This window comes from Mauremys reevesii, linkage group 5, assembly GCF_016161935.1.
Source record: "Mauremys reevesii isolate NIE-2019 linkage group 5, ASM1616193v1, whole genome shotgun sequence".
Classification (NCBI taxonomy): Eukaryota; Metazoa; Chordata; order Testudines; family Geoemydidae; genus Mauremys; species Mauremys reevesii.
In genome coordinates, this window is record NC_052627.1 from 39,700,450 (window position 1) to 39,713,523 (window position 13,074).

Genomic DNA, 13,074 nt, shown 5'->3' on the forward strand with positions numbered 1-13,074 from the left:
GTCCTGGGATACCTGTGATCGTACATATAACAAGTTTCTAGCATAAAGTGATACCGTATGTTGGGTATTAATGGACTCTAAATTATTGCAGTTTTCCGAAATCACTTTTAAAAAATCATTATGAGAAATTCTTGTACTGTTTCTTGAGACAAACTGTAGTCTATTGTAAAAGTGTTGTCTTAACACAAATAACAATGCAGGTTTCTGATTTCTTTTTAAGAGTAGGCTTTGTACCCCATCAGCCGTCTGCCACTAACTTTAGTCATCAGCTACTATAAAGGCACGGTTTTATCTTTCACTGAAGGATTAGCCCATTCCATTCCCATCATATAGTCTTCCTCATCATATATTTATCACCTTATTTTTAAATGTCTTTCCCCTGGTTATAATATGGAGATTCTTCTTCTTCAAGGTGACGATGGGATGATCTGAACAAGTATGATGAGAGCATTCCATGAAATCTCCCAATAAGCTCTGGAAGAGATACACTCCCTTTGTGGTGGGTACAGCTGAATCCTTTCTGTTCTCTTCTTTCGCCAGGAAGATATGACTAGCTGAAGTGTTTGGTTCTATATATAGCTGGCTGATGTCAGCTGGATGCCAGTCTCTTTGGAAAGGGTCAGCCCCCTGTTTGTCTTTGTACTAGGTACCATGCAGACCCAACCAGAAGGATAGAAACCATCCAGGACCAGGCAGGTCATCCCCATTCATAACAAACTCCAGAAACTTCACCAAAAGGGGTTGGGATTGCTTTTTTCTGCACAACAAAGCCTAACAATAGGGTAAGTGTATTGTTTCCTGAAATATTTTGACATTGTTTTTCCTACAATCTGTTGCATAGAAGACATTTAAGTAACATCTTATCTCAGGAATAAAATAAGATGTATATTTTTATCTAGTGGGGAATCCACTTTCTTTGCTTATTTAAAGATGCTTTAGCAAGCTCATCAACCTTTTTGCTGTCACTTTAAGCAGTTTGCCAGAATGTTTCCTATTTTTGAGACTGTAGATAGAGGGTTAACAAAAGACAGCATATGAAATAAATCACAGATTTGCAATTTTTTTTAAACATACTGTGTGGAAATGAGAAGGCCCAGACCACTGCCACAGATCTTGCTACAGAATTTGTGTAGCCAAAGGACAGTATGTCACTCAGGACTTCTTATCCTTGAGTGGGAGAACATGTCTCTGATGAGAATGATTGCCAGTGTCTTTGGCATTGTTAAAAAGACAGCTTAGCCAAATGAGAAATAAGTATACTCACTAATTATTCTGAAGACAATGCTAGAAATAAAAAGTCAACTGGATTTTGCACACTGGCTTAACAATGTAAAAATGTGGATTTTTTTTTTTCAGTGAGGAAAACCCCACCAGACAATCACAATGTTATCACATTCTGCCATGGTCAAAGAGAGGAAACAACAAGCATCAGCCATTATGAAGGAAATCCACGGCAATGGTATAGAGCTAAAACTGGTTACTGTATGTCCTATGTTCCTTTTGCCCCTTCCTAACATTTCTTTTTAATCTTACAGTTTAACTCTTAAAGCTCTGGGTATTCTGCCATAAATAATCCGATGGGGGTATCATGCTGCCTATGGTAACTAATCCTTTTGTAGTTGTCTCTTTTCATTTGAAAGCTATTTTCAGATGAACAACTGTTGTGAAGGAATGAAGTAATCTAACAGCTGATGTACATTCTGCTTGGATAGCCTTTCAGAATATTATTTGGGGCTAATATCATGACTGGATTCCATTTTACAAGACTATTCATATACAAAACATGATTATCTGTCTATATCTTTTTTCCCGTTTTCCATTTCTTTTAATATCTATGATCAAAAATATTTGTATCATTATTCTCTTTCTTCCCCTCAAAGCTAGCTATTGGGATTAATAAACCTTATTAACTCTTGTCATTTCTCTCCAATACATAGTCACTGGCTGTTCTTTTAAGCAACAATTCAACTTTTCTGTTGCCATTTTGAGGGAAATAGAAACAGCTATGAAAATCTTAGCTTGATTTTCAAAAGTGGGTGCTTAAGATTATCCTCCTAACATGAGACTTTCAAAAGTGCTTTGTGATTTAGGAGCACATGTCCCATTGACTTTCACTGGGACTGTGCTCCTAACTCAGATGCTTTTGAAAATGCCACCCATAGAACCTTATTTAGGTGCTTAAATATGTGGCCTAATTTTCAAAAGTGCTGAGCATCTAGCAGTCCCCCTCGAAGTCTGTGGAAGTTGTTTAATACTCAGCAATCTTGAAAATCAGGCCATTGGTTTAGGTGCCTAACTATGAATTAAGGACCTAACTTTAAATCTACTTACGAAACTCTGGGCTTTATTCTCCTGCTCACATGTATTGTGATAACTTAGATAACTTACTAAGAAATAACCCACTTAGATAACTAACTGACAAATAACCCACTTAGATAACTAACTGACAAATTTGATTCCAAGGAAAGTAGGATCAAGCCCTTTGTATATGTACAAAAAAGAATCTGCCCATGTAAGTGCCTGCCCATTCCTTTCACATTTTGTTGTAAATATACCTGTTAGATTTTTTTAATGCAGTTTTATTAAACAGTTTAATATCTGAGTGACATTTGCAATATTTTTGTAGATGCCATTTCTGGATCCCATGTCTTTGTATTTAAAGACTATGTAAACCAAGCTGTACTGAAGCCAATTTAGGATTATTTAGATGTTCCACATATGACATAATTGTCTCTGAAGTATCTTATCTTATTTAACTCATTTGTTAAAGCTGACTGCAGTGATCAGTTAAATCATCCAATGGATCATTTAGGCATTTGCTGTTGGCCACATCCAGTTTTAATTCATAATTAGTTAATGGGTCAAATTTTTAAATGTAGAGGTTTAAGATCCATGCTCAAAAATGTGTGTGCCTACATTTGCATGTACAGTTCTTGCAGTTATGAGTACAGATCATAACTTTATGCATGCAAAGGCATGTGTAAATACCCACTTTGCAATTGTAGTCAAGGTAACCTCAACACTCACTTTACAATTGCTCACATTTTCACACACACAATTGGACCTCTCTTTTAAAAATTTGACTCTAGATTAGGCATAGGGAACTGGTATGAGAAACAACTCGGCCTTCACCGGAAACTGGAACTGAATTGATTCCATAACTGGATTAAGACAATGTTGTTGGAACTGGGAAATAGGACCCATGACAGGAGAAGGCCTGAATGGGGCAGAGGCAGAGTAGCAGGCAGCAGTGCAGCTCAAAACATTGATTATTACCTGATTGCAAGTGAAAGTGGAAGATCAAGGATTTAGGAGTGGGAGTAAAACTGGAGTCTGTCTGTGAGGGGATCTCGGATTGACAGTCCATCCTTCTCACTGACGGTGCAAAGGAAGAATGGGCTAGGAGAAAGATCCTCTTTAGAAGGCCCTGAAGATTTTGGGGGAGTGGGCACAAAATGCTGCTGCATCTGAACCTAGTCAGCATTCGTATGATTGAACTGAATCCAGGCTTTTTTTGAGGTTCAAAGAAGTTTAGTTAACTTATTTTACTCACTTCTGCATTTCCTGTTTTTAGCTGGGAATGTAAACTGAAAGACCAAAACACTATGAAAAGCTGCCCTCTTGGTGTCTTTGGCTCAGCCCAAACCTGGTCATACTAGAAATCTTGTGAAGTCTTCTGTCATGAGATTTCCAACCTGATATCCAAACCACTGATGTTCAGACAAGCCTTGGAGAAGCAGTCAAACTATTGGATGTGTTTAACCTCTTGAGACTCACTGATCAATACTTTAAATCAATGAAAACTTCCCAATCCTGGACATTTTCTAGCCATCTGGAGAAATTTGGGTTGGAATGTGGATTTTAAATCCTCAAGTTCAGAACCACAGTTTTGTTCTGACCCTTTAAAAGAGATAAAAAAGCTTGGAGCTGGGATTTTGATTTGGCCTATGCTTTTCCCCCTAATTGCTGGCCTGCAAACTTAACCTGAGATCTTAAATTTGAGCTGTTTTCTTTTTGGTTTTTGCATCATTACCTGTAATAATGATTCTGCAATTGGAATTTAGCTAACAATTCAATTATATTGCTTGAGCCACACAAAAGAATCCCATTCTCGCAAAATGGCATTGGCTCTGTATTGTTAACAGGAGTAAAAAACAGTAAAAATGTATTTTACTGAGTAAAGTAAATACTTATGGCTTGAAGCAGGTCTATTGCATAAAGAGGACTCATTTTTATTCAATCAGTTTTCAATAACATTTTAAGATAAGTATAGAGAGTCAAACTCTCTGTAAACAGATTCATACCAGGAGACTTATAATTGCTGATTCAATACAAAGCCTGTTAGCTCTACATCGCTGCTTCAAATCTGGGCCTGGTTGGCCCAGAAGTTGTTACTCTCCACCAGTTCTTTCGTGGTTTGTGTTAAATCAGTTTGGGTTGTTATTCCCATCCCTAGTGGGCAAAGTCCACATCAGAAGTATCAGAGAGGGTTAGGGTAGTAGTAGTTCTGTTCTGCAAGCAAAGAAAAGCACATACACCTTATAACAGACAGATGTTTTGCAGCATGAGCTTTCGTGGGTGAATACCCACTTCTTCGGATGCAAGCAGTGGAACTGCTTGCATCAGAAAAAGGCATGTTTTTGTTTTCTCGAGAGAGAGTCCAGGTATTAAATGGGTGAATGTAATAATCTCTCACCTTTTCTGACCTCCACAGTTGAGAGTGGAGGTGGATTGGTAGAATGGTGAAGGAAGACTTGGACTATTCCTGCTTGGGATAAACCTATTTTGTAGAGAGCTTTACTTTCTGGGCCTGGCAATCTTCACCTTTCACAAATGCTGATTTCACTGTAATAGGTTTAAATGAAAGTAGAAAATAAGCTCAAAATGTTTTTTAAGATAGGCTGAAGTCTAATTTACTTTTAAAAATATGAGAAAATCCTTGGCTCATTCATTTTTTAAAACTACATGTATTTTTTTGTGAAGGAAGTCCTTGATATCTGTTAATTACTCCTTGCTCACCTTTAAATCTAGTTTCTATATAACATCATTAATGCATGCTTCAACAGCTACATATTTAACTACCTTTTGTGGCGGTTTATAGATTTTTATTTCTGATTATGTGATAAACATATCTTATCTAATATTCATGATTAAAATGTATAATCTACAAGATGATATTTAGAAGATTTTAAACTGGAGGATTAAAAGAGATTAGGGGGTTGGATAAGAGAGGAAATATATAAATCATATTTCAAATGAAAGCTGTTACCATTTTAAGGGGCAGGGAGGACTTGGCAGGAACAGAGAAAGAACTGAGGCTAAAAGGTTAACATCAGGATTAAAGCATGGACCTGCAAATTTAAGTGTCAATTTATGAATTATTAACTTTTGCATTTGGAGATGATCTTTTTATCTTCCTCTAAATACCACCTTCTCTTGCTTCTCATCACCCTCATTGCACTGACACGATAGCAATCCCTATGCACATCATTAAAACAGGCAGCAGATTAGATTTTAATTTTCAGAAGACTGGAGTAAAATCTCACATTTACATTTCTGGGAAACTGCCTAGATACACAACAAAACACACAATTAGTTACAAAGTGTTTGGATCCTAGCTTTTATAATTTATGTTAATTTATGAATTAACATAAATGAGAGCTCTGCATACAGATTGAGGACAAATCAGGGGGCCCAAAATATTTAACATTCAGTATGGAGTAGAGGTGTGGCTGAACTGAATTCTCTCCCCCCTATTCCCACAAACTTTCATTGTGGGCCAAGTTCTAGGCAATGGAGAAAAACATGAGTGAAAGAAGCTTTGCTTTACATGAAAATATTGGTGGACTAAGAGGTGAAATTGTCAACTCCAACCAGCCAGGATGCCTGCTGCGATATGCACCAGATTCAAACACCCCTGACTTTTGGATGTCGGGGGAGTTCAAAATGAAGTTCTGAATCAAAATTTTGCGGCTTTAGCCCATACCTAGTGCATACTATATCATGATGCCTATAAATCACCACTATCTGGCATTGTTTAGGCAGTGGGCAAGCTGAGACATCACCTTTCATGCTGAACTCTTAGTTTTATTATTCTCTCTTAAATAACAGGAGGCTATCAGGGTTCTTGCTCATGTTATTTTTAATGCAGAAGTGCATTCTCCTGTTCCTGGCATTATCCATAGCTGGCTTGATCCTGCTCCAGTTGAAGTCAACTGCAAAAATTTGGATGACATCAGTAGGAGCAGAACTGAGCCAATCCAGATGCAAGTCCAGTGCCTGCAAACTTCTCTCTCTGTGAGTTAAAGGGAAATTCAAAATTTCAGCAGCCTGGGATAAGTATTTAGTGTGTCTGTGTCATTTAGAAGAGATTTATATTTGCCAGAAATCAAGAATTCATGTTGTTTAGGTTCACTAAGCTTCCAGTAGATATTACACAATGTATTAAAAATGAGACACTATAGAAACTCTGAAAATAAATATTAACATCCCCATTATTTTTTTCAGTTCTTATTTAATACCAGATGTTACTGTCGCTACCAACTGCTCCCTTACTGTAATCTGTAATGCAAAGTTAAGTTTTGCTCTTCTGTGTGGATGCCCTGGAAGAAATTAAATAGTTTCCAACATGTAATTTGATTTCAGTTCATTTTACTATATTGCATACATTTACATGCTAACTGAAGCCTGAATATTCTGTAGTGCATAAAAATATTTAAAGAATTAGGGCTTATATCAAACACATACCAAAATGTCACCTTGAATAAGCGAGCAAAGATTCATATTGGAGCCTCAATGCAGTTTTGCATAGCATGATGTTACTTCATATCTTGTCCTGAAGCTTATAAACACCCACAGAGATTAAGGCCTTGTCAACAATGGGAAGTTTCTGCGCAGTAAATCAGCTTTCTGCAGTGTAACGCCCAAGGTGTACACACTGCCAAGCCACTTAGTGCGCAGAAACTGCGCAGTGGCAGCGCTGTAAAAAAACCCACACTGGCGATAGGTGTAGAGCTTTCTGCGCCAGGGCTACAGTGTTGCGGTGCCAGTGTAGACACCCTGGTCAATTACAGCACTGCAATTGGCCTCCAGGAGGTGTCCCACAATTCGTGTTCTCACCTCTCTGGTCATCGGTTTGAACTCTACTGCCTTACCCTCAGGCAGGGCCGGCTCCAGCTTTTTTGCCGCCCCAAGTGGTGAAGAAAAAAAAACAAAACAATTGAGCTGCCGCTGAAGTGTCACTGAAGAGGAAGGAGGGAGTGAAGGACCCGCTACTGAATTGCCGCCGAAGACTGAAGCACAGCGATTGAGCTGCCGAAGTGCCGAAGTGCCGCCGAAGACTGAAGTGGAGCGATAGAGTTGCCGCCGAAGAGGAAGTGAGGGACTGAAGGACCCGCCACTGAATTGCCACTGGAGACCCGAACGTGCCGCCCCAGTAACAGACAGAGTGCCGCCCCTTTCTATTGCCCGCCCCAGGCACCTGCTTCCTTTGCTGGTGCCTGGAACTGGCCTTGCCCTCAGGTGACCAACCGTGAGCCCCACTCCTTAAATTCCTGAGGGTAAAGTCCCCTTCCTGTTTGCTCGGTGATGCTTGCAGTCGTCTCAGCACATCTTTCTAGGTGACCATGCCTGCTCCACACACCAGGCGATCCCCTGCTTGGAGCAATGCCGAGCTGTTAGACCTCACCAGCATTTGGGGAGAGGAAGCTGTCCAGTCCCAGCTGTGCTCCAGTCGTAGGAATTATACCTATGGGCAGATTTCACAATGAATGACAGAAAGGGGCCATGAGTGGGACACGCTGCAGTGCAAGGTCAAAGTGAAGGAGCTGCGGAATGCCTACCACAAGGCATGGGAGGCAAACCGCCACTCCAGTGCTGTGCCCACGAGCTGCCCCTCGAGCTGTCGGTTCTACAAAGAGCTGGATGTGATACTCGGTGGTGACCCCACCTCCACTGCGAAGGCCACTGTGGATACTTTGGTGGCTCGCATGCCAGTCAAGACCAAGCCAGGAGGAGGGAATCTTGGATGAGGATGTAGAGGGGGAGAGAGACCCAAAGGCAGAGGACGACTTGGAGGTCAGAGATGCATACAGCCAGGAGCTCTTCTCTATCCCGGAGGAGGCTAGCCAGTCACAGGGGTTGGAGCTTGGCGAAACACAAACAGGAGAGGAGGCCCGTGGTAAGTGGAATTGATTTTGGGAATTGCTGAAGTGAGTTGTTGGGGGCAGGAGGGTTGAAGAAAGCAGGCTTGTGTCTGTATGATGTGCGTACCACCACATGCCTAGTCTGAGCGGTGGAACAGGCTGCTGATTGACTCCCTAACTTCACTGGAATCTGCCACAGAGATCTCCAGGAAACTCTCATGGAGACACTGGGCAATCCACTGCTGCAGGCTCTTTGGCAGAGCTGCTTTGTTTCTTGCCCCATTAATGGTAACTTTCTCACGCCACTCTGCCATCACGGGGTAGGGAAGGGGGACCATTGCTGCACACAAGCGAGCCACATAAGGGCCAGGGCGGAAGTCGTGGTCTTGGAGAAGACCCTCCTTTGATTCCCTGCTCATCCTCAGCAATGAGATATCTTCCATTATGATCACATCCTAAGAAAATGTGGGGACAGGAATGATTATCAGGCCCCTCTTACAGTGCTGGCTCTCCCCAAGAGCCACGTGCTCAGTGTACAGCAAGGTCCTGGAACACTGATTTCCCATGCCCCTGTGGTTACTCACCATTTTGGGGGTCCTATGGCTCATGTGTGCTTGCCTGGGGTCAACCAGTTATTGGCAGGTATGTGAATATTGGCTGTGTTTTAAATAACTGAATCAGTGGTCTGTGTGTTGCAAACAATACTGCTTCTGTAAAATGTTGCATTTTGATTTCACAGATCTGACCTTGGGAGCCCAGGCTCCCACTTTGTTATCACTGGCTGAACGGCTGTGCACAATTAGAAAGTGGCCTTGAAGAACTAAAGAGGACTTTCTGTCATGATGCACTCCGCGGCTGAAAAACAAGAACTGAAGGAGTGGCGGGACAGCAAGAAGAGGAACCAAAAGGAGAATGCAGTGCATCAGAACAAAGCCATGGAATGGCTCTTAAATGTTATGGAGCACGAAGCAGACACACTCCAAGTGCTACTAGGACTGCAAACCAAGCAGCTCCGCACCCGCCCTCCCCTGCAGCCACTGTCGCAAAACTCTTTCACATGCACCTCCCCAGACACCGCCAACACACTCTTATCAATCCCTCCTGGCTCCAGTCTGTACCCGCTACATTCCACTCCTGCCCCGTCACACAGTCCAGCCCTGTGGACTCCAAGTACCCACTGCACTCAACACCTGTCCCTCTGCACTGTACTCCAAAGGACAAGGTTGCATATGATACCTGGACATCCACAAATCTTTAACCGTCCCAGGACCCCACCTCCACCTGGGACCCTCCCTTCCCCCATCCCCCACAGTGCTGATGTGTTTATTTGTTTGTCTCTCTCCTCCGGTTGTTGTTTTTTAATAAAATAATTGTTTTTGTTTGAAAGCAATCTTTATTCCATTAATTGAAAGCAAACAAAACCCTGCAAAACAGGCAATTTTCTTAAGCCTTCACAGTGCGTTGTCTGCACCAATCACAATCACCTCCTAGCATTACAAGCACTGCACTCCCAAGCATAGCAACAAATATTAGTGGCTTTCCCTGATCCTTTTGGCCCCACACCCTCTAATAGCCCTGGTCTCTGGTTGTTCAAATTCAGCCTCCAGGCACTGAGCCTCAGCAGTCCAGCCGTGAGTGAAGCTTTCACCCTTCTCTTCACAAATACTATGGTGTGTACAGCAGACGGCTATAAGCATAGGAATATTGTCATCAGCCAGGTCCAGCCTCCCATATGGGCAGTGCCAGTGGGCCTTTAAACAGCCAAAAGCACACTCAACAGTCATTCTGCACTTGCTCAGCCTGTTGTTGAACCGCCCTTTGCTGCTGTCAAAGTTCCCTGTGTATGGCTTCATAAGCCACGGCATTAAGGGGTAGGCAGGGTCTCCCAGGATCAGAATGGGCATTTCGACTTTCCCTACAGTGATTTTGTGGTCTGGAAAGAAAGTCAATGTTTGCAGGTTCCCGAACAGGCCAGAAACGCCCAAGGTGATCCACAAGCACCTGGAGAACCATAGAGAAATACCCCTTCTAATTAACGTACTCGGTGGCTTGGTGGTCTGGTGCCAGAATTGGAATATGCATGCCATCTATCGCCCCTCTGCATTTAGGGAAGCCCATTTGTGCAAAGCCATCCATAATGTCATGCACATTGCCCAGCGTCATGTCTTTCGGAGCAGGATGCAATTAATGGCCCTGCACACTTCCATCAACACAAGTCCAACGGTCGACTTTCCCACTCCAAACTGGTTAGCGACCGATCAGTAGCAGTTTGGAGTAGCCATCTTCCACAGTGCACTCGCCACACACTTCTCCATGGGCAGGGCAGCTCTCATTCTCGTGTCCTTGCACCGCAAGGCTGGGGCGAGCTCATCACAGTCCCATGAATGTGGCTTTCCTCATCCGAAAGTTCTGCAGCCACTGCTCATCATCCCAGACATGCATGATGATGTGATCCCACCACTCAGTGCTTGTTTTCCGAGCCCAGAAACAGCGTTCCACTGTGGTCAGCACCCCTGTGAATGCCACAAGCAATCTCATGCCGTAGCTACTATGCGTGGGGAGATCAATGTCAAACTGCTCTTGCCTTTGTACTTTAAGGAATAACTCCACTGCCACTCATGGTGTGTTAGTGAGAGTGAGCAGCATATTGGTCAACAGTGCGGGATCCATTCCTGCAGACTGAAGAGGCAGAGCGCGCAGTACACAAATAATTGAAAGATGGTGCCAAATGTGAATAGAAGCACAGGGACTGCTGAGATGTGAAGCAGTGCATCACGGGGCATTGGGACAGGACTCAGGATGCCCCATGACCCCCTCCACCTTCCCGGAACTCTTAGCGGCAGAAGAGAAAGAGATGCTCTGTGGGATAGCTGCCCAGAGTGCACCGCTCCAAATACCGATGCAAGGGCCACAAGTGTGAACACACTATTGCGCAGGCAGCAGAGAGTATGAACACACAACAATGGTTTCCCTTCAGCGCTCTCTGAGCAGCGATGTAACTGCCAGCAATGTAACTCTGCCAGTGTAGTGTGACAAAGTTCCTCCTCTACCTTGGTGGGTCCTGCGCTTATTAGCAGATTTGCTCACCTCAGTGATCTTCCCCTCTGGTGGAACCCACAGTCTGGGTCAACTCCTCCTGTGTCTGATCAGGAGTTGGGAGGTTTGGGGGGAACCCGGGCCTGCCCTCTACTCCGGGTTCCAGCCCAGGGCCCTGTGGATTGCAGCTGTCTATAGTGCCTCCTGTAACCGCTGCATGACAGCTACAACTCCCTGGGCTACTTCCCCACGGCCTCCTCCAAATACCTTCTTTATCCTCACCACAGGACCTTCCGCCTAGTGTCTGATAATGCTTGTACTCCTCACTCCTCCAGCAACTCTCACTCTCAGCTCCTCACACGCACCTCACTGACTAACTGAAAGGCTTTTAACTAGTTCCAGCCAGCCCTTGATTGGCTTCAGGTGTCCCAATCAATGTAGCTATCTTCACTGCCTTCTAGAAGGATCTTAATTGGCCCCAGGTGTCTTGATTAACCTGGAGCAACTGCCATTTGGTTACCATGGTACCAGGGATTTGTTTAGCCTGGGGCTAACATACCTATTCCTCACTACTTTACTGTAGCCATCTGGCCTTGCCTCATCACAGTAGACATACCCTAGTTCAATTATTAAAATGATGAGCATGGGTAATTGTAAATGACAAAGTAGGAGAAGATTCTCAACAATGTTATTTTTACTGGATGATATAATTACAGCCACATGTGACAAAGGCTACTTTCCAAACTCTGGCAGAAATAAATTAATAACAAAATAGTTTGCTAAGCATTGAAGTTATCATGGTGTAAAGAGTAAAAAAGGGCTTTAAAATTGAGGACACCAGATGACAGAGTTCTTCAAAGCAGTGTCAGCATACTCAGTGCCACTAGTAGCCCAACTTCCAGAACTTCTCCATAAGACTGACAATGAAGTTTATGCCATACAGGGCTCTCTGCCTGCAAGCTTACTCTTCCCCCTCCACCACCACCCATGCATGCATATTAATTATCAAAGTGCCCCAGGGTTACTATGTAAAGCCACGGAAATGATCTTTTTTCCCAAGCAGGGACCTAAGTAACACTGACAGCAGTAATTAGATTTCCAGCATTTGTTAATCTTTTGAAAAGGGTTGCTTGTAATTTTCCAATTAATGAGAATTGTTAAACAATTGCAGCATGGAAAAAATAGATAATTATTCTGCAGAAATCATGTAAAAGTTGTTAAAAGCATATTTTAATTCATTGTTACATCTTTCATTTTCATAAACTGGACTTTTATTCTGAAATTCTCTAAATAAAACTATTAAGTAGTGGCTCCCAGCTAATACAAACCTGTTACAGTAGGTAGCTAGCCTTACTTTTCTAAAAAATCTGAATGTGAGTGAATCATTGAGACAAAAACTATTGCAAGCAATCAGAAATAGGAAGATATGTGTAAAATAGGCTGAGGAGTTCTTTCTCTTTCCAGTCCAGGATATATATTGATTTATGAAGGGTCCAGGACTGAGTCAAAGGGAGTTTTGGCACTGACTTCAGTGAAAGTAGGATTTTACTGATCACTAAGAAATTATATTATATACCAAGGGCCTGATTTTCAGAAGAGCTGATCACCTACAATTCTAACTGAAATGAACAGGAGTTGTGTGTGCTCAGCACCTTTGTAAATCAGGCTCTCAGTGCAGTGGTTTAGGAGCTCATTCCAGGCTACGGTGTACTTCATAACTCCCCGAAAAATGAGTGATTTCAATAATACAGCATGAAGCATGAGGATGTTACTGGGGAATGGGGGTACATTTCTTGTTGGACTACAGATATAGGGAATATAATAATAAGCATTATTTAGCAAAAAGCAGCATTTAAGGAAAGCAGAGAAGAATATTCCATAAGGCATATGTTTT

The 13,074-nt window shown here is 42.6% G+C and overlaps 1 protein-coding gene across 3 annotated transcripts in view; it reads left to right on the top strand.

Annotated features, from left to right (window-relative positions):
* The first annotated feature begins 619 nt into the window (after positions 1 to 619).
* Positions 620 to 13,074, top strand: part of MYOZ2 (myozenin 2) — a 28,341-nt gene continuing 15,886 nt past the window's right edge. The window contains exons 1-2 of one of the 3 annotated variants that reach the window (XM_039540011.1): positions 620 to 782; positions 1,357 to 1,459. In XM_039540011.1, the coding sequence (XP_039395945.1) occupies positions 1,384 to 1,459 (76 nt within the window). In that variant the 5' untranslated portion in view covers positions 620 to 782; positions 1,357 to 1,383. Of the gene's footprint in view, positions 783 to 1,356; positions 1,483 to 6,185; positions 6,298 to 13,074 lie in introns of those variants that run through there. The other 2 variants (XM_039540013.1, XM_039540012.1) reach the window with 2 other exon arrangements.